Source organism: Equus quagga, chromosome 15, assembly GCF_021613505.1.
Source record: "Equus quagga isolate Etosha38 chromosome 15, UCLA_HA_Equagga_1.0, whole genome shotgun sequence".
In the NCBI taxonomy this organism is placed as follows: Eukaryota; Metazoa; Chordata; class Mammalia; order Perissodactyla; family Equidae; genus Equus; species Equus quagga.
In genome coordinates, this window is record NC_060281.1 from 83101068 (window position 1) to 83122413 (window position 21346).

At 48.2% G+C, this 21346-nt stretch overlaps 1 protein-coding gene across 3 annotated transcripts in view; it reads left to right on the plus strand.

Moving 5' to 3' along the window:
- The window catches only part of MYO18B (myosin XVIIIB), a 249548-nt gene that overhangs the window by 126070 nt on the left and 102132 nt on the right, over nt 1-21346 (plus strand). For 2 of the 3 annotated variants that reach the window (XR_006885372.1, XM_046640628.1), the window contains exons 26-32: nt 1466-1585; nt 1930-2038; nt 5604-5731; nt 10598-10752; nt 14476-14599; nt 15426-15626; nt 19357-19467. Coding sequence is in view for 2 of the 3 variants with exons in the window: in XM_046640628.1 (XP_046496584.1) it covers nt 1466-1585; nt 1930-2038; nt 5604-5731; nt 10598-10752; nt 14476-14599; nt 15426-15626; nt 19357-19467 (948 nt within the window). In the remaining variant the exon portion in view is untranslated. The remainder of the gene's footprint in view (nt 1-1465; nt 1586-1929; nt 2039-5603; nt 5732-10597; nt 10753-14475; nt 14600-15425; nt 15627-19356; nt 19468-21346) is intronic. The other variant, XM_046640629.1, reaches the window with a different exon arrangement.

Sequence of the window (21346 nt, forward strand, 5' to 3'; positions counted from 1 at the left end):
CACCGGCGCCCCTCAGTACCACGCGGAGGGTCTGATGGGAGAGCGAGGTGTTTTGACATCTTCGTACGTGACATTAGTGGCATAGAATGGGAATCCCGGGAAGACAATGGGCATTGCCTAATTCAATGCATTTACAGCGCAGGGGACCAAAGCCCCGTACAGGAAGACGCCAGTCCACGGTCACACAATATGTTAGTCGTTCTGTTGGGACTTGAACCCTGTACTTGCCTCTATTTCTTTTTCTTTTCCTTCTCTGACCCTTGACTTTAACCACAGCCTCACCTAAGAGGTCACCTGTTTCATGATCCACCCTCGTTCTGTGCAAGGTCATTTCTGAGCCTCTTGGGCGTAAAGACTCCACTCGTATATTTCTCTCCCCACTTTCTTCAGCATATCCTTGAGCCTGGAAGGCTGCATTTTGGAACAATTATACCATTTGTTATTTACTGGTCAGTTATTTTGGTGAAAAAGAAAAGTCAGTGCTAATGGGAATTCATTGAAAAATAAACATTTGTCTTTTTAATTTTAAACCTGTCTATCTTACCTCATTGAGGTAGGACCTAAGCCCTTTGAGAACGAGCATCTCACTCAAGATCCACTTCTTTCTTCCTTAAACCAAGCCCCTAACACACGACTATCTGATTTCCAGTTTTGATTTCAAGCAGAGCCAGTGGCAAAGTAACGTGAGTGTAGAAACCTAATCTTTTACTTTTGCTTTTTTTATAGTTCTTGCACCTACGCCCATTTGACAGGATTTTAAAAAGCAACTCACCTGTATTTATTCTTTTCAAAGCATTCACCCTAGTTTTCCTGGAAATTCTTTGCCCAGCCACATTTTATGGTTATGTAATAGCTAATTGAATAGGTAATTACAGTAAAAATGGAACAGGCATAAACAGGTGAGGAACACACACAATTGACATTAGGTGGGCGTGACTATGGCCACGCCCGGTAGAGGCAGATGGTAGAGGAGAGCTTCCCTGGCTGAGAGCGTTCCTATGTGGGGGCGTCTGTGGGTGTGTCTTCCTGAGGGAGCCAGTTGGTTGGTCCAGCAAGAGGACTCCCTCAAGGATGGTTAAGCAGAGTTTGTACTAGAATAGCTATTTTTTATTGAGCAGTTACCATGTGCCAGGTACTGTGTTAAGCTTTATGTGGATTATCTCACTTAATTCTCAAAACAATGCTGTAAGTTATCCCTTGCTCTCTGAAGATGAGAAAACTGAGCATCAGATGGACGTCCTATCTGGTTTAAAGTCACACAGTTGGTGGGTGTCGGGCCAAGAATTCTAACACACCAAGACCAGTAAAATCCTGATGCCCGTGCTCTCGATCACCTCATTACACTGAAGGGTCGCCTTGCCATGAGAGCCAGTGATCTGTCCAAGGGTGGTCATGTGGAGTGTGCCTAAGGGAGAATGGTTGGCGGCCCTAGTGAGTGACTTTCCTTGAACCCTTCCCATCCCAGATTGCTGACTTGACCACAGAGCTCGCTGATGAGCGCTTCAAAGGGGACGTGGCCTGCCAGGTGCTGGAGAGTGAGCGGGCCGAGAGGCTGAGGGCCTTCCGGGAGGTCCAGGAGCTGAAGGTGAGGGGTCTGGGGTGGTGGTGGGTGGCTGAACAGGGTGGCTGGGAGTGGTTGGGCCTGCCCTCCTCTGCTTACATCTGGGACCAGTAAACCCAAGCAAGATGCACAGGCTTACTGAACCCCATGCTCAAGGTCCTGGAGGACACTTGGATCTTCTTAAGGATTGGCCTTGGAGATGCCCTGGGTGAAGACTGTGCAGAGGGTGGACAGTCCCTGGCTAGGGAGGCACCCTGGGTGAGGACCATGCATGGGTGGCGAGTCCTGGTTTGGGAGGCACCGAGGGGGAGATGGCCAGCTCAGGCCTCTGTCCAGCCCCAGTGGGGACCTCGAGGCCTTTCTTCCAGAGCAAGTATGAGCAAGTCCAGAAGAATTTGGGAGAAGTGCAGAAGCAGTTGGAAGAAGCTCAGCAGAAAATTCAGTTGAATGACTTGGAGAGGAGTCACACTGGAAGAGGTGAGCAGGCTGGGACCCTTGGGGTTGGATGCTGGTGGGAAAAGCTACCTTTCATGTCATTCATTCATTCATAATTCATTCACTCATACACACTGAGCGCTTACTCTGCGCTAGACCCTGCGTGGGGGGCTGAGACCTTGGCAGAGCCTACAGTCTAGTGGGACAGACAGACATTGAGCAGATAATCCCACAATAAATATCCCAAACAATGAATTATCCATGTGACAGGTGCTGGGTAGTAATAATGCAAAGAATGATAACAAAGTAGTATCTCGATGGGCAAGGCACCTTTATATTTATATGAGTATTTTTAGTATAAATTTTGGGGAAGGCAGTTGACTGCTTAAAAGTGAAACCTATGACGTCACGATTCTGGATTTGAATCCAGACTCCATCTTTTATTAGATGAGTGGCTTTGGGCATAGAAATTATTGGGCCTCGATTTTCTCATCTTTCAATGGAGGTAGTCACAGATGATTAATAGAAAGGGTTTAGCCACTTACATGGCACCAAGGGCTGAATAGCTGTTAGCTGCTTTACCCTTATTACCAATACTTCTAATAGTGGGATCGTAATCCATGCTCGTAACCACCCACGGAGCAGAAACTACTACTGTCCCCATTTAAAAGTGATGTCGGGCACTGAGCAGTTGCTGAATGAATGGAGAGGAAGTGAGGGGACCCCTGAATTGCCCAATGATCGATGTGCTCAGCAGAGCCAAGCGTTTCTGGTGGTGCCCGTCTTACACAGTTGCCTGCAGACTCACATCCCATGGTTGGATGGGCATGGTGACATCTTTGTCAACTCCGCTCCCTGGTCTAAATGAGTCAGGTGAGAAGGATGCCCAGGGTGCTTGTCAGCCTTTATCAAATGTTGACATCATTCCTTCGGTGCCCCTAGAGAATTCATGCCCCAGAAATGTCAGGGACACTCAGAGGAACGGAGATCAGGAGGCGGTGGAGAAGAGACAAGGCGCGTTTGCTTTCTACTCTGCTCTTGTCCTGCTCTCATCCTGGCCGCCCCCAGGGCAGGCATTTCCCAGGGAGGTTAATGCAGAGGACTTTGAGGTTGTAAGAAGACCTAACAAGGTGGGTACATACAAGGTCAGGGAAACGAGTTTGCACAGAACCGGCGGAGAGGAACAGCACAGTCTCCCCAGAACATCATGAGCCCCATTTCCGTCCTGACTGTGGCTTATGTTTCAGTGGTACGCCCCTGTGTGTTTTCCTATGGAAAAGCGTGGGAGTTGAATGAGAGGGGGAGATGGGCACATTAGTCACAATGCTATATAGGTTCTCAGCTCCAGATGCTCATTTTAGGAAGCCAATCCACAAATATTTTGTTTTTCATTATGAAAGGAATACATACTCCTGATAGAAAATTTCTAAAATGCAGGAAAGTTGAAAGAAGCAATATAACAATTTAATCCCACTGCTGCAGTGCCCCCACAACCCCCTCTATGGATCAAGCTGGAGTATAAATTATCAAAAATATATGTTTTTCCTCGATGCAGGGTTAAGTATTTAAAGACAACCGTTTATGGTATGCATCCAGCACTGAGCTGGACACTGGGAGCCGGGGGGAGGTCACAGAAGAATTATAGTTGGGCCCTGCTGTCAAGAAACTTGCAATATAAGTGGGGAAGTCAGATAAACCCAGGAAAAATGTGACTGGAGAATGAAGGGCTGAGCTGTATGCACTGATTGAGAATGGCACCGTGGGAAGGGAGGGTAGAGGTGGAAATCAGCCTTGAAGACTGGAGAACAGTTTCCTCATCTGCTCATGTTGCCCCCTCATTCCACCTGCTCCTGGCACATCATAGCACAGAGTATGCAGTCAGCCAGAGAAATGCTTTCTACTTCCTCTTCTTTTTCCAGGCTATGCTGTTTGCTACTTGAGATTTTGTTTTTCCTGGTGGGGAGGCAGAATTCTTTTCCCATCATAATATTATTTACCTTAGTGGAAACATGAAAAAGCTCTAACTCCTCACAATTAGATCATCCTTCTGTTTGGGTTAGTTATCTGGGTTTCCCTGTTGTGGTCACCTCCTTCAAGACTCAGTCCTACCATCCACCCACCTATCCATCCATCCACCCACCCATCCATCCATACATCCATCCACCCACCCACCCATCCACCCATCCACCCACCCACCCATCCATCCATCCATCCACCCACCCATCCATCCATCCACCCACCCATCCATCCATCCATCCATCCTTCCATCCATGTATCCATCTATATACTCACCTATACATCCACTATTCCAGTGAAACTTATGGAGCATTTATGATATGATAGGCATTGTAGTAAGTTCTGGGGACACAACAATTAACAACAACAACAAAAAAAAGGTTTGCTGCCCTTTTACTTTTGAATCCTCTTCTGGATTTCCATAAGCTTCCTTTATAAGAGCCTTGATCATGCCAGGTTGCAGCTATCTTTCCACATGTTTGTCTCCGCCACAAGATTCTCTTGGAAAATAGAATGGTTTCTTATTTATTCCATTATTTCTTGTGCCTGATATGGAGTACTGTGCTCAATGAATGCTTGGATGGATGGTAGGTAGATGGAAGAATATATGATGGATGGATGAATGGGTGGATGAATGGAGAGATGGATGGATGGATAGATGGATGGATGTATGGAGGGATGGGTGGGTGGATGGACGGATGAAAGGATGGATCAATGGAGAGATGGATGGATGGATGGATGGATGAATGGATGGATGAAGAGATGGATGGATGGAGAGATGGTGGATGGATTGAAGGATGCATGGATGAATGGATGGAGAGATGGATGAAATGGATGGTCTCTATCTTAAACTCTCCACTTGTGTAATGTTTTCCACAGCTCCATTACCTTAAGGGACATCACTCTATTACTCAGAGAGTCAAAAGTTAAGACATCATAACCTAGTCTAGCCCACTCTTTTCAGCCAGTTTTCATCACACCAGCAAATGATTTTTTTAGATTTTTATCAAATCAAGGAATTGTTCTCTTATCTCATAGAGACATCTTGTGACCAATGTCTCTGTTGTTATGCATTCAGTAGACTTTTTAATTATTGCTCATTGATTTGTTAACTAATTCAACCAAGAGTCACCGATTACACGCTCTGTGTCACCCAGTGTGGTTGGCCAGTAGGATGACTGCAGTCGGTGAACTTGTACAAATATGGGGAATCTCCTGTGTGTAGGGAATTCTTCTAGAGGGTGTTGAGGATCCACCAAGAACTAAAACATCTCCCTTGCCCTCAAGGATTGTGGAATTTTCTTGGAAATAGAAAGATATGTGTGCACTTGTATAGAGAAATTGAACAGTATAAAGCAACCAAACTAGAAAAACGAGTAATAACCAGACAACTGGAGACGGTCAGGAGAGATCACCTGTAGGAAGTGTTTTTCTTTAAGCTTAGACTTAAAACAGGATTTCCTAACCTGAAGTCCAAGGTCGAGCCTCAGGAACTCTATTAATGTTGTGAAGTTGTGGACAAAGAGCTCAGAAAGTGGAGAAGAAGCTCGCTCATTCACCCAGCCTTCCGTCTTGGCCTCCCTTTGTTAAGCAGCGGACGAGTGGCAGATGCGCTTTGACTGTGCCCAGATGGAGAATGAGTTCCTCAGAAAGCGGCTACAGCAATTTGAAGAGAGGTTGGACTCAGAGCTGACATCCAGGAAAGAGCTGGAGCAGAAGGTAAGAGGCAGGAGTCTGGGTCACAAAAGTGGCCGAGTGGGCGGGTTCTCACCCCTACTGTGGATGATCCAGCTGTTGGCCGGCCCTGGGTGGGTAGAAGGAGGGTGCCAACAATTTCGTGTTTTTCCACCTCCACTGATATTACAAATGCTGGTCACTGTGGGAGGTGGAAAATATTGTCTCTACACGTGGGTCTTCTACACTGGGGAAGAATACTCTGTGGCATAAAAAACTTGAACGTTAACTCAGGGTCCCATTTCTGCTTTGACCTTGTGGAAATCACTTTACCTTTTGGGTCTCGGATTTCTCATCTATAAAATGGTTGATATGCTCTTAAAACAGTCAAATTTTGTCCATTCTAATCTTCCACCTCCATCTCCCATCCAGACCAGAGCAAGAGCCTTCTAACTGGTCTCCTTGCCTGCAGCCTCTTCCCTCAACCGCCTGGCACACTGCAGCCAAGGGGTCTTTCAGATTCTCTTTCACATTGTTCTGTTATCGCGAGTTGTGCTGGCTCTCGTGGTGGAGTGTTTCCTTGCGTGTTTTGTACATTTTGATTGTGAGCTCATCTTCAACACGTCCCTCAACTCCCACTGTAGTGGCCCCAAGTAGTTTGCTTTGTGAAATACTCCTTGTTTTCCCTTCCCTCATGGTAAATTTCTTGTGTGTGTATTTAGCCATTTTTTATTGTGAGTTAATCTTATTTTTAAATTTTAAAAAGTTTTTATCAGTTTTAATGAGTCCCGTATTTACAAGGTTGTGGGTGTGCTCTTCGAGAAGAAGCATTTTTGCACTTTCTTCTGCAGCAGCCCCTGAGGTTATGCTAAATTCTCCATTTCAGATCTTTGCAACACGTGCAAAGTGTCAATTTGAACTCTGAACCTGCATGAGGCACAGACCTCAGGTTTTGATATCTTACGGGACTCCTTTCTCCCCACTCAGAGCCAGAGTGGCAGCAAGCTTTCTTAGCACCTTCCCGGCCAGTGTGGGGAGCTTTCCTGCCCCCTCTCACCGAGGGGAAGCTCCTGAGGGGCCTGACTTAAGGCCAGTGTCTTCATTCCAGCTCCCCACCTTCCATGCGTCCAAGGCCCTGTCTCCTGTCTCTGTCAGGGAATTAAAACACAACCTCTATCCTTAGGGATGTTCTAGATCTTTCAGCTGCTCCTCTTCTCCCTTACCCTGGCTACCATAGTGTCAGCATCTACCCATATTGCTCTTCTTTTGTGTCCTCTGCATTTCCTACATCCTGAAATTTCCTTTTCTTTCTTGAAAGTGCAGCTGGATACGAAAAATATAACATCATTTTACCTAGTGTTTCTGGATGGACGTTTTGATGGTTTGGGCTCTTTACCTGTTTTGCGTTCTCTCCATCACCTCTAGTCTGCATTCCAACCAGTCTCCACTTTAACCGGTGATGTGCTGGTAAACCGGCTCTCCGAAAACAGACCAACAGACACCCTGATGTGTAGTATTTTCCAATTGCCAGTTTCTGGGGTGTAAATAGTCCCACCATGGCCAGTTTGAAGCTACCATTCTGAGGTCTCTGAATGTGGAATTGGGACGAGATTCGCAGAATCAACTCTTGTAAGTTGGCATAAGCCCGCTCCAGCACTCCATTGAGTCCAACCACACCCAGTTGCTTAAGGCTCACAACAAAATTGAGAGGAAGGTATGGAGATTTCCCATAAGCTCCCTGCCCCCAAACATGCGTAGTCTCCCCCATTATCAACGTCCTCCACCGCAGGGGGACATTAGTTACGGTGGATGAACCTACACTGACACTTTATGATCACCCAAAGTCCATAGTTTACATTAGGGTTCACTCTTGGTGTTGTCCATTCTATGGGTTTGGACAAATGTATAATGACATATATCCACCATTATAGTTTTATACAAAGTAGTTTCACTGCCCTAAAAATCTTCCATGCTCTACCAATTCACCCCTCTCACTAACCCCAGGCAACCACTGATCTTTTTACTGTCTCCATAGTTTTGCCTTTTCCAGAACGTCATGTAGTTGGAATCACACAGTACACAACCTTTTCAGATTGGCTTTTTTCACTTGGTAGTATGCTTTTAAGTTTCTTCCATGTCTTTTCATGGCTGGATGGCTCGTTTCCTTTTAGTGCCGAATAATATTCTATTGTCTTGGGGTACCAGAGTTTATTTATCCACTCACCTACTCAAGGACATCTTGGTTGCTTCCATGTTTTGGCAATAAGGAATAAACCTGCAATACATCTCCATGTCCAGGTTTTTATGCAGACATAAATTTTCAGCTCCTATGGGTAAATACCAAGAGGCATGATTGCTGGATCAAGTGGTAAGAGTGTGTCTAGTTTTGTGAGAAACTGTCAAACCATCTCCCAACGTGGCTGTCCCATTCTGCATTCCTGCCAGCAATGAATGAGAGTTCCTGTTGCTCCACGTCCTCACCAGCATTTGATGTTGTCAGTGTTCTGGATTTTAGCCGTCGAATAGGTGTGTAGTGGTATCTCAGTGTAGTGTTAACTTCATGTCCCTGATGGTGTATGATGCAGGGCATCTTTTCATAAACTTATTTGCCATCCGTCTTCCTTCTTTGGCGAAGTGTCTGTTAAGGTCTTTGGCCCATTTTTTAATTGAGTTGTTTTCTTATTATTGAGTTTTAAGAGTTCTTTGCATATTCTGGATAACAGTCTTTTATCAGTCGTGTCTTTTGCAAGTATTTTCTCCCAGTTGGTGTCATTTCATTCTCGTGATAGTGTCTTTTGCAGAGCAGAAATTTTTAATTTTAATAAAGCCCTGCTTATAAATTCTTTCTGTCGTGGGTCATACCTTTGGTGTCATATCTAAAAAGTCATTGCCAAACCCAAGGTCATCTAGGCTTGCTCCTGTGTTATCATCCAGGAGCTTTAAGGTTTTGGATTTTACATTTAGGTCTGCGATCCATTTTGAGTTAGTTTTTGTGAAGGGCGTAAAGTCCAATTCATCTTTTTGCATGCTGATGTCCAATTGTTCAAGCACCATTTGCTAAAAAGACTGTCTTTCCTTTATTGAATTGCCTTTGCCCCTTTGTGAAATATCAATTGATTAGATTTCTGTGGGTCTATTTCTGGGCTGTCTATTCTGTTCCATTGCACTGTTTTTTCCTTCCTTCCAAAAGTGCCTTATTCTTTCTCATCCCTGGGCCTTTGCATATGCTGTTTCTCTTCCTAGAACACTCTTTCTCTTCTTTACCTAGGTATCTCCAACTATCCTTAAGATCTCAGCTTAAATGTTGTTCCCTCCAGAAAGGCTTGCTTGACACAGATTGGGTTCCCCTGAATTGTTTTCCCAAGTATAAGCCTCCTCATGCTGCACTGTAGTGGTCTCCCCAATTAGAGGGGAGCACCATGAAAGCTGAGGTTGTCTTTGCCTGTCCCACTATTATATATATCTCCCCATTGTGAGGGGGTAGTATCCTGTGGTCACCTTGCAGAGTGGGCCAGGGTGAGACCACATGGGATTATATAAACAGTGGAGGTGAGGCTCACGTCCTCGGTGGTAGTGATGGTTTTGGTGGTTCCTTCCAAGATGGACAGGATACTGTGATCCTCAGGAGACACCCCGAGCTGTAGGTTCCCATATGCAGGAGGAGAAGGGCAAGGCCCAGTTCTTTAATAACAAATTATAAAGTCAGGTCAGTTTCCCCTAGGAAGGGGGGTGGTATTCATGCTACATTAAAAAGTAATAAAGCTGCAACCTTTTCTGAGCAGTAGAATCTAAGAAAACATCCCATTTGCCTTCGAATACGGAATTTAGAATTACAGGCTTCATTAACTCAGCATTTTGCTTATTTAAAGCAATTCTTTAATGAGGCCATTTCTTCAAAGCGAGTGTGCTGAGTTGCGCTTGCTCCCAGATCTAAAGTAGGACATTTGGGAGGGTGCTTCCCGGAGAAGATGCTGGAGCTCGGCCTCTTCTGTTTGTTTACGGCCGTGTGCATTCCTGGGTAATTCAGCCCATCCAAAGTGCCGCTTGCTGCTCTCACCTTTCCAGCCCGGCTGTTGGGTTTCCTGGGCAGATTTCCAGGTGTGCCATTTTGGCTGCTTCATGGCTAATCCTCATATAGCACCACAGATTATCCAGCCGATGGGGATGTCAATTATACAATACTCAAGGTGTTTCCAGTCCCGGAGGCCAGTGATTAAGATCTGGTGCTCTCACCGCTATAGCCCGGGTTCATTTTCCAGTCAGGGAACCACGTCACCTATCTATAGGTTGTCAACTGTGGCGGCTGCATGTCGCTGTGATGCTGAAAGCTATGCCACGGGTATTTCAAATACCAGCAGGGTCACCCATGGTGGACAGGTTTCAGCAGAGCTTCCAGACTAAGACAGACTAGGAAGATGGACCTGGCCACCCACTTCTGGAAAAATTGGCCATGACAACCCTGTGAACAGCAGCAGAGCATCGTCTGATACAGTGCTGGAGGGTGAGAGGATGGTGCAAAGAGACCAGGCAGGGGTCTGCTCTGCTGTCCACAGGGGCGTTAGGAGTCAGAATCCACTCGACAACACTAACAACAAACTCAAGGAGCTGTCGAGTGGAGGCAGGGCATGGAAAGAATCTGTGGCATGTTGACAGGAGGGTTATTGAGGAAAATGAAAAACAACCCCAGGAGATTGATGGAATTGTTCCCATTATACCCCTGATCAAACTGAGGCTCAGAGAAATAGCTTCTCAAGGAGACACAGGTAGAAAGTGGTCAAGACAGGGTCTCTCCAGCTCCAGGCTGTTCTTTCTCCATCACGCTCACCTTGGGAATGGCAGCCGCTTGCAACAAAAAGTAGAAAGCTCGTTGAGCGCCACCAGAGTGAGTGATTCCTTCCATCCCCCCCACAGCTTGGGGAGCTGCAGAGCGCTTACGAAGGTGCCAAGAAGACGGCTCACCAGCTGAGGAGGAAGTGCCACGGTCTGACCTGCGACCTGGAGGACACCCGCCTCCTGCTGGAGAACCAGCAAAGTCGCAACCACGAGCTCGAGAAGAAGCAGAAAAAGTGAGTCATGTTCTGCATCCTCCCTTGGGGCCAGGGCGGGGGCTGCCTCGGTGCTGGGGTCTTCTGGGGTCCCTGGGTTCTCCTCCTAAGCCCCCTCACTTCTGTTCAGGGCTCCTCGTTCATGGGGTGTAACCGCGTCATCCTGCCCTAAGTGCCCGGTCCCCTCACATCTTATTCTTGGTTCTCCCAAGAATTCAGCAAGAAACTATTCTTTTCTGTTACCCAGTCTCAGCTCTCCTACCAATGGACTATGTGACCCTGAGGAACTTTCTCGGCTTCTCTGGGCCTCAACTTCCCCATTTATCAAGTGAAGAATTTGTTATGGAGGGCGAAGACAGTCTAGCTTGGCGGTTAGCGCAAATGCTGATGTCACCCCACCCCCCAAGTCCCAGCTGTGGCTCTTTCTAGCTGTGTGACCTTGGACAAGTCATTCAACCCTTCTCAGCCTCAGAGTCTTGTCTTTAGGTGGCGGGTGAGGATGCCTCCTTGTGGTGAGGACTAAATGATACAATTGGCATCTACAAACAGACAAAATTTGGGTTCCCATCCCCATTGTTGAAAATGGGCAAAGAGAATGAGGAGATGACCAAGAAGTGGAGTCGCTGCCCTTTGCATTTAGGGTTTGGATGCTCGGATCACGTGAGCAATTCTGCTGGAGGCTGGACCTTGTGCACCAAGAAGATGCCCATCTTGAGTCTGCACACGGGTTCCCGTGTCCGCTTCCCGTGGGGATGCTGTCACAGCTCGCCAGTGGTGGAGCCTAGCCTGGAGCCCAGGTCCACACTCACGGGCTTCCTTATACAAAACCTCAGCCCTGTGATGCCCTGGTTCCTGGCCACCCTGGCTGTGTCTGAAGGTCTTCAGCTCACTCGGTGAGGGTGGGTCCTGAGCAGAGGTCCTGTTTTGAGCCAGAGGAGCCCTGATGGAGACTTCATGAGGGAAATAGGTGAAATGCAGCCTCTTTTAGAAGGTCCAGGATGAAAATACAGAAAAACATTCCGGTGTGTGCCAGGACCTGGTTTCGCTGAGGACGTCTCTGTTCCAATACTTGGTCAGCCGAATTTTATTTCCATGGCAATGGCATTGATTTTGAACTTGATCTGAATTCAATACTATTTCTCTCATTTATCCTTGAGCTTTCCTGAGCTGGCTTCTTCATCTGGAAAAAAAAAAAAAAAGATCTTTTAGGAGTTGTTAGCATGCTCCCCAAAAGGAGAGGTTTATTCTCTTCCTATGGATGTTTGACTCCGTTTCCTTTTCCACCTTCCCGTGGGTGCTCTGGCTAAACCTTGTCCTTACAGTGGGAAAAATGGCTTAGGCCCGTCTTGGCCATTTCTTGGGTGACCTTGTCAAATGGTACCATCCCTGTGGGCCAGAGAGTGACCGAGGTTTCAGAGGAGTCCTTGGACTTAAGCAGGTCACCTGGCGCTGGAGAATGGCTCCAACAGACCCATCTGTCAATCGAGAGGCACGGACTCCGTCATCCCTGAGGTTTCCGGGGGTCATGGAGCTGTGAGGATCTTGGTCCTCCTCTGTGGGTTTTGCTCCTGTTCTGAGAGGCTGTATGGAGGGTTTAAGCCCTCTGATGGGGGGAGGGGGGCCTGCCCCTGGAGTTTATGCAGCTAGATAATTCCATCTCTTGGGTCTTTCCGTGACCCCTTTGGGCAGAATCTCTCATTCCAGGTACTCAAGAACCTCCCCCGTGAGGCCCCCTGGGAAAGTCCCCATTTCTTATACTCACATTTCCTCCTCTCAAGACTTACCTGTCCCGTGATGCCCTCCGCTCTGCTACCATCTCTTGACAGAACACGTTAACTTATGTTCTTATGCTAATTGCAAGTAGCAGCCATTATCTTTCTAGCTGGACTAGCTTTCCAGCAGGGAGCCTTCGGGGTCAGTAGAAGTCTCAGTCCAATGGTGGAAATTTGGGCCGAATGACTCTAGTGAGGGAAAGATCTAGAAGTTAGCAGTACTTCCTTATCTCTCTCTAAGTTTAATCAGATTGTATATCCAGCCGCCTCCTTAGCTTGTGGGCGATGAAGGGACGTCTTCACGCTGCTAGAGCTCCCTGCTCCCGCCTTGGCTTTTAAGTTCAGAGTGGCCCGCAATGGTTCCATTGGCGTCGGCTCCTGGTTGCCATGGTTACCCCATGGCCCGCCAAGCTCAGTTCTGAGGGCTGATGGAACCCCAGCCTGCTTCCTCGGGGTAAGCCCTGTGCTGGGCTCATGGACTCCCACACTCACCGGCGGCCGGACCCCAGGCCCACTCCCAGTGGGCTGAAGGGTGTGTGCAAATCCGTCTGGCCTCAGGCAGTGGGTGGGTCAGTGTGTGCCAGAAGTTAAAATCTGTAGGAGCCATTCTTTGGCATCAAGTGACCTGCTAAGTCAAGGGCTCCTTTGAAACCTCAGTCACTGTCTGGCCCCCGCTGTCTTCCCCTCCCTGTCCCAGGGCATGAGCAGGTAGATGGGGACTAGCTGAGACAGGGGAGAAGCTGGGCTGAAGCCCACCTGCACCACTGTAGAACTTGGGGCTCAACTGCTCCATGTCTCTGAGCTTCAGCTTCCTCCTCTGTAAAATGGATGCAATGACATGTTTCTTGCTGAATTGTTACAAGGACTGTATGGACCCCAACCCGGAGCCTGGCACTTTGGTGCTGCTGGAGCATTATGATCATCACAATGTTCCTAGCGCCTCTTGAATGATGTCACCAGCAGCCAATCAGAAGGCTCCTGGGCTGTTCCAACAGTGGGGCTCCATCTGTGAGCCGTGATTGGCTTTCCCAGGAGTCTGAGGCTTTGAATGACCATCTAGTCTTAAGGGACTTTGGATAATCTTGTAGCAAGGGAGAGCTTCTTCTCACCAAGGCCCAAACCTCACGCCCACTTCTTCCATCTGGCTGCACCAAGTTCCCCGGAGCTGTGGGCTGAGGGCAAGCGACTGAAGTCCCATCTTACTGAGGCTTGGCGGAGCCTCCTCTGCTGGTTTTCTCCTCTGTGATCAGCACCAAAGGCTGAGACAACTGCCTGGCACGGCATGAAGTCCAAGAAACACTTCTCCCCCGCAGTCCCCACCGTGGAGGGGCAGGTGGGCCCCGTCGAGGCGTTTCCTAATTCTCGAGATGGCCCCCAGTAGGACTGTCCCGTCTATGTGTTTTCTGCTGGGGAGACAAATGAAGACCAGACTGAATTTATAAATATCCCACATTTTGTTGCTAATTACTGCGCTCCCACATGACTGAGGAATGCGTAAGCCGGACCATATAGTGTGAAATATGAAATGTAGACCATCCCTTATTTAGGCAAATATATGCATTCATTCATGCATGCTCGATGAATATTAGATACCAAACCTGGGCCTCGCAGATTTAATGGTTCTTGGCACATATGAGCAAACCGGATAGATTAGCTTTTCCTATATATCTACAGGTGTTTTATTCTTATTTTCTATTTGTATATAGTTTTATGCTATTTTTATTTTTATCTATATGTTTTTATCACATTTTAAGTAAGTATCCAGGACTTTTGTGGAAATATAAACCCTAAAAGTTGCTCTCTGGTATTCCAGGTTCCTACCCCGCATCCACCATCTTATATAAAAGCATCGAGCAAACGCTCCATCCTTTCCTTCTCTCTCTCTTGAGTGGTTCCCAGCAAACTGCTCTCGCCAGCCCCTCTCCTCCCCCACCCCAAGCACGGTGCCATGACCCATGTTCTGCTTGGACAGGTTTGACACGCAGCTGGCCCAGGCCCTGGGTGAGTCGGTGTTTGAGAAGGGCCTCCGAGAGAAAGTGGCCCAGGAAAACACCAGCGTCCGGTGGGAGCTAGGCCAGCTTCAGCAACAGTTGAAGGTAAGGGATGGGAGGCACGGAGCCCTCTGCACCCTTGGGGGCAGGGTCTCAGGAAACCCCACTGGGCACCTGCTGTCAATGGTGATGGGGAGAGAACTCTGTGTGGGTACCTGGTCTGCCAGCCAACTGGGGTCGTGGATCCCAACATGCCTGAATAAACTAAATAGTGGGTGGCAGATTGATCGTCAGACCTCCCTAGTGTCATGTAGTGAAATTGCTTTGGTCACCTGTATGCGTTCTAAGGTGCCATCTGTGAGGTCTGAGAGGTTCGGCAAAGAATGAGTCAGCTGTAGCCCCATCCAGGGGCAGTGCCCTATCCCATGCAGGCTCCAATGCAGAGGGAGTTTGTAAAATATGACATGGGCACCTCACCCCTTACTCTTCGGTGGCTCCCTATTACCCCCGGGAGAACCTCTAACATCTTAGCCTGGCGTGCAGCTCCTTCATGATCTAGCCTAAGTTCTTTGACCCTGGAGCCAACTTGCTAACCTGGAAGAGTCATTTCTGTACACTTTGCCTCCCTGCTCCAGCAGCTCAATCTTAGCCTTGGCAGGTGCACAGCTCACAAATGGGGCAAACACTTCCTGGAGGTGTTTGGGCTCTGATGCATTGCTCTCCCACAAAGGCCACCATCCTGCCTAGGTGATCTGTCCCAGAGAGCAGCCCTTGGTGTCCCACAGGGGGTGCCGTGAGGGGCTGCAAGGGAGGTGGAGGTCGAGGTGGCATGCCTTGAGAAGTGGTGAGCGCCCTTCCAGCAGGCGGTAGACAGTGAGGAAGGGGCACCTGGTCATGTGACTCTACATCTCTGTCCCCTTTGTCGCTGTAGCAAAAGGACCAGGAAGCCATGAAGCTGAGGCAGGAGGTGGAGATGCTGCAGGCCCATAAGCGGGAGCTGCTGGGGTCATCTTCTCTGGGGGAAAATTGCATCGCGGGCTTGAAAGAGAGGCTCTGGAAGCTGGAATCCAGCGCCCTCGAGCAGCAGAAAATCCAGAACCAGCAGGAAAACACCATCAAGCAGCTGGAGCAGGTAGGGAAGCTCTGTCCAGGAGCCATGCCCTGCCCCACGCTGACCCCAGTGCAGAGGGGTGTTATTAAAGCACGACATAGGCACCTCACTCAGCCACTCCGCATCCTTCTGTGGCTCCCTATTGCCCCAGAGAATCTCTCAACCCATAAGGCTGACATTCGGATCCTTCATGATCCAGCCCTCCCCTACGGTCCTAAAAGCATCAATGTCCCCTCACGGAAGCTTGCCTGATCGCCTTCTCAAAAATAGCCCCACCCCCATGCCACATTTGCTTCCTGTCTCCAGAGCTGGTTTGTCCTCCTTCATAGTACCTGCCATCATATTTTTTAAAAATTTGTGCAATGCTTCTCTCTCCCATTCGGGTATAAGTTTCAGGAAGCCAAGGATTTTTGTTGGTCTTACTTATCAGGAACCCACAGAGCCTAGAATGAGGCCTGGTACATCATTGGTGCTCGATAAATGTTGACCCAATATCTGACATTTATTGAGTACTGTCTGTGTACCAGACTCAGCCCTAAGCTCTCCCCACGTATCATCCCGTGAATCTCCACAAGCACCTTATATGGTGAGAGAGTAGCCTGATCCCCACTCTACAGATGTGAAAGTTGAGGCTCAGAGACGTGGAGAAAGTAGCAGGGATGGGCTTGGAGCCTGCACCGTCTGACTCCACAGGGCCTTGAATACCTACTATGTGCACGGCCTCGAGGAAGATTGGAGCACCGTCTCTGGGAAATGCAAAATAACTAAGGGGAATAGGTAGGGGTATCAAATACTCCAGTACCAGCACCCTCAATGAGGTACCACAGGAGTACTTATCTGCTTGTTTGTTTATATGCCCACCTTGTTCAACAAAGAATTCGAGGCAGCTTATAAGATGCATGCATAATAAAACAGAAAAATTAGAAATAAAAATCTGAACCAGAAAAACACAAGATAAGTTAGATGCTAAGGAGGAGTGGGGATGGTGAATTAACACACAGGGGCACAAAACATACGATCTTACATACTTTATAGTTTTAGCTCTGAGGTTCCTGGTGGCCAGAGAGAAAAAGGAAATGTGTTACACACATGTTTTTTATTGTCCCCTAGATGAAAACAAACCAGTTCTTCAAGGGTAAATAAGACTTTTCCTGAGGCTTAGCTCTGAATAAACTTCTTATGTAGGATTTCATAAGACGCAATTATCTTGAAGTGGTTTTAAGGCTAGGGCCCCTTTTTCAAGAAAATCTCACCAGGCAGTGTGAATGGGTAAAGTGGGGACCTCTGAGCAGCAGTGATGAAGTCGGGGGTAGGGGTGAGGGTGAGGGATGCGGGGGGAAAACTGGGGTGCCAGCCCTTGCTTCTCACTTACCCCCACTCCCTTGGCACGGCCTGCTCAGTATTGAGACATGGGGATGGTGGACATGGATGGCCAGAGTCTTGAGCAGTTCAGAAAACACAGTTCCTTTCCTCACGCAGTCAACCTGTATTTATCAAGCAGCTACTTTGTGTCGGGTACCGTGTAGATGCTAAGCATGCAGCTGTAAACAAGGCAGACGTGGTCCCCGCCCTCCCAGCATAGCGATGCTGATGCTGAAGGTCATGGGCAAGTTTAACTTGCAGATCTGGTCTGAGGAGCAGGGTTGGGGAGACAACCAAGAAAGACTTCCTGGAGGAAGTGCCATTTACTGAAGCTGAAAAATGGGTCTGAGTTGGCTGACCAAGAGAATTCTGGGCAGGAGGAACAACCTGGAGGTGGGAAGGTCATGGGACATTAAGGAGCTGTAACATGGTCCCATCCAGACAGGGTCCTTGAGGCAGCTCATGGTCTGTATGACGTTAGGCAGGCCGCCTGTTTTCTCTGGACTCAGTCTCCTCATCTGAAGGATGAGGTAGATGAAGTCAGAGCCTTGTCAATCCCCTGGTCCCCCTCCACCCCGGCTGTGAATCTGTGAATGTTCAGGAAGGGGGGGGAATATCTGTGTGGGTCATTCAGGGACATGGAGGACGGCGCAACGTCATATAGCAGCCCAGAGTCAAGAACAAAGCAAGCGCCTGGGAAAATGGTGTGAACTCTTTAAGATACCGCCAGGGAGCCACTCGGCGCTCCGAAGCAGGAAAGTTCTCCTGTGACCTCAGGGACCTGAAAGTTAATGCGGCTTCCTAAGTTTCCACCCTCAACTTACTCGGGAGGCAAGGCTGACTCAACACTTTCATCGGTCTCTAGCCTCACCCGTAACCTCATCCTGCGTTCATTGTGTCCTTGTAGACATCCAGGAGATATTTATTGGTTACAATATAGCACTTTTTCCAGGGAATCTTATGTTAACTCATATACGCTTGACATAAATGGTATTGCAGCCGTCAGGAGTGTCCAAGAGGCTAGAGAAAAAGGAAAAAGAAATATTATATTTACTTGCTTAAGCTCCTCATTTTGGATTATCTTCCCATAACCTCTGTCATTTTAAAGGAGGCGAGGAAGGGAGTTGACATTTAAAGGGAGCCCGCTTCATGCCAGCAACTGTAATAGGAGCTCTGACGTCCTCTTTGCTTTAGACGCTTTGCCACAGTCCTGTGTACACAGCAGAGAATATTATCAACATTTTCAAAGACCAAGATTGTTTTTTCTCAACTTAATTTCCATGTTAGGGCCAGCAGTTGTAACCTTCTGAAGCTTGGTGAGAGACGCCAGGCAGAGCAATAAATAATCAGAAGGTCGTAGTTTCTACAATGTAACCCATCTACACGCTTCGGTTCCAAATGGTGCTTCATGGACCAACCCCATTCAAGTGTGTAGACTAATGAAAGCTTGAAGGTATAGATTCATGGGACCTGCATCCCAGAGATTCTGATTCATTAGGTCTAGGATGAAACCCTGAAATTTAAAGTTTTAAAAAATGCATTTAGGTAATTCTAATGTGTCACAAAATGTGAGAAGCAAGAGCTTGGAGCGGTTTCTCAGTTATGCAGATTGAGAAAGTGACGTCTTGAACTGAAATTGGAACCCATGACTTCTGTCACCGGTTCTAAAACCTTTCATACAATGTCACACAGTTTAAACATCACACACAACTCTTTGCTCAGAGCAAGTTTTGGGGGCTCTCATTTAAAAGGCTCATCTCCTTCCTGGGAGCACAGCTAATTATGTCAGGCTGCCAGGAAGGGAGAGGATGGTCCTTTCTCTCTGTTTTCAAGATAATGGGGAAAGAGCGAGTAATGTTTATGTGACAGGCACCGGCTAGATCCTTTACACGGATCATCTCATTGAGTTCTCAGAACTCAAAGATGGTTGGTTTTTACAGAGAAAGGGAACCGGGCAGAGTCGAGGTGAATTGTCCATAACATCCTGGGTGAGTTATCTCCCGTTCCGGGCTCTCATATCTTCATAAATAAAATTTTGTTCCACCATCCGTCCACTCACCTATCCACCCATCTAAAAACCATCACTGATGTCTCATCCAGGAATAACAAATTTTTAAGAACGATAAGAGTGATTCTGAGGCTACATTTAAACTCAGTGGGAAAGAGTGTGATTGACTGGTGATGTCTGTTATGAGCACAGGAAGGGATACAGGCAGCCTTGGGGCTGTTTGTTTACCATTTCTGACCTTCCTGGGGGCCTGGGAGGATAACTTGACCCTCATCCATGCACTCCAAACATGGACAATGCAATTGGGATGCCAAGGATGACGTGGAGGGCCTGGGGAGTCAGTGAGGGTCACCCTCACACTCTGTCCTTGCTGCCCCTCAGCTCCGCCAGCGGTTCGAGCTGGAGATCGAGAGGATGAAGCAGATGCACCAGAAGGACCGTGAGGACCAGGAGGAGGAGCTGGAGGACATCCGCCAGTCCTGCCAGAAGCGGGTATGTGAGCGGCGAGGCCAGCCACGCCCTTGGGCCCTGATGGGTCCAGCCTTGTTTCTCTTCCCTAGAGTGAAGGGGAGGCCGGGGTCTGGGGACGGGGCACTTTCTGCAACCACCTGCGACTTAGCTCCCTAGGTGCTTTGAAGGGGTGCTTGCACAGAGGTATCTATCTTAAATATGGTCCTGGAACTTCCAGAAGCCTCTGGAACTGTCCAGCATAATCACCCCACGATTTCTCCCAGGAGCCCATGATGCCATGCGGCTGATGCTTTGGGCGAGGACATGTATCATAGATGTTTCAAGACGGGGACCGTCCCTTCTGGCTATTTCCCTTCTAACTCACATAATTTCTTGCATTTATCCAAGCTCTTTGCAGACGTTTAAAACAGTGTATAAAAAAGCACTAAGTCCTTGAAATCTCACCACCTAGAAATCATCGTTATTACTATTTTTAAATATTGCCTTGTCTCTCTCTTTCATCGTATCCACACACCTGTGTATTCGTAGAGATATCATTTTGCCTAAATGGGTCATGCTGTTTTGAAGCCTGCTGTTTACACTCAGAGGTCTGTCCTGGGCCTCCTTCCATGGCGGTAAATACAGAGCAAACGTACGTTTAATGGCTTACAAGGAGCCCACCGGAGGAGCGTGCGCTAACTTACTCAAGTCTCCTGTTGTCAGACACTTAGGATGTTTCTGACTTTCTGTTACTATACTCGGTGCTGGGACAAACATCTTTATAGATGCTTTGACTGATGTGAGTGTAAGATGAATCTTTACAGCGGGATTGCGGGCACGCTTAGGGTTTGGCCTCATGTGCCAGGTTTCGTCTCTGCAGGACTTCTCCGGGTCTTTCCTAGCCTGGTGCACATTCTGAATCTCCAGGAAGGGGCTGAGACCATTTCCCAAAGTTGACCGCGATTATTCGCTCCCTATACAGTATCTCTGTGGAGACATTAGGCTGTAGGGGTGAGAACTGGGGCGTTGGGGTCCATAGACTCCTGCCCTTCAACTTAACCACTGTGTGATCTCGGAGAAGTGATTTTAAACCCTCAAATTCCACCCAAATCCCGTCCGCTCCCTGGCTCCTTGCTCTGTATCCAGGGCTGGTCAGTCAGAGACAGTTTGTAAGACACACGAGAAAGCCAGCGTTGCTATATTATTTGGAGTCGCGGAGAGTTGGATCAGGTCCCAACCCCATTAACTACCCAATGTGGGACATTGGAGAAATCCCGTAACCTTGCTCATAAGCCTCGCTTTTTTCATCTGTACAATAGGGTCATAATGGCTCCCTGGCAGGGTCGCAGCACAGAATCAAGCAGATCACCGATGGGGAAACGTTGCGTAGAGTTTCCTAATTGAATCCCTGGATGTTGGAAACTAACAAGCAGCGCCGATGTGTGTGGATTTCCAGGCAGCCGGCCCTTCCAGATGAGCCAGGGACCCGGCCTGGTGGTTGGCTTGTTCTTAGGCCTGATTAACCCACTCAAGAGAAGACTGGGTGCCCTGCAGAGCCCCCAGTGCTGCATGATCCTGGGTGGGGCTGGAGGGGGCCTCGGTGATTGTCAGACCTCGTTGGGGGATGGGAAGCTAGCTGGGCTCGTCCTCGGGCAGATGGGACTGCCCTGTACCCTGTCCCTGCTCCAGGGGAGTGTAAGAACTGAGCCTGTTCTTCACCCCCAGTGGTGGATGCTGCCACATCTGCTGTCAGTCGTGCTCCTCATATACTCCTTTTGGGGCCCCTTTAAGGCTCATTTCCTCTGGGGGTTCACATGGATCATCCTCAGGGCCCAAGTGCATCCCCCCAGAGGTCCCCAGGGTTGGAGAGAAAGTCTATGATTTGGGGCTCAGCCTGACCTGTGTGCCCTCAAGAAAGTCC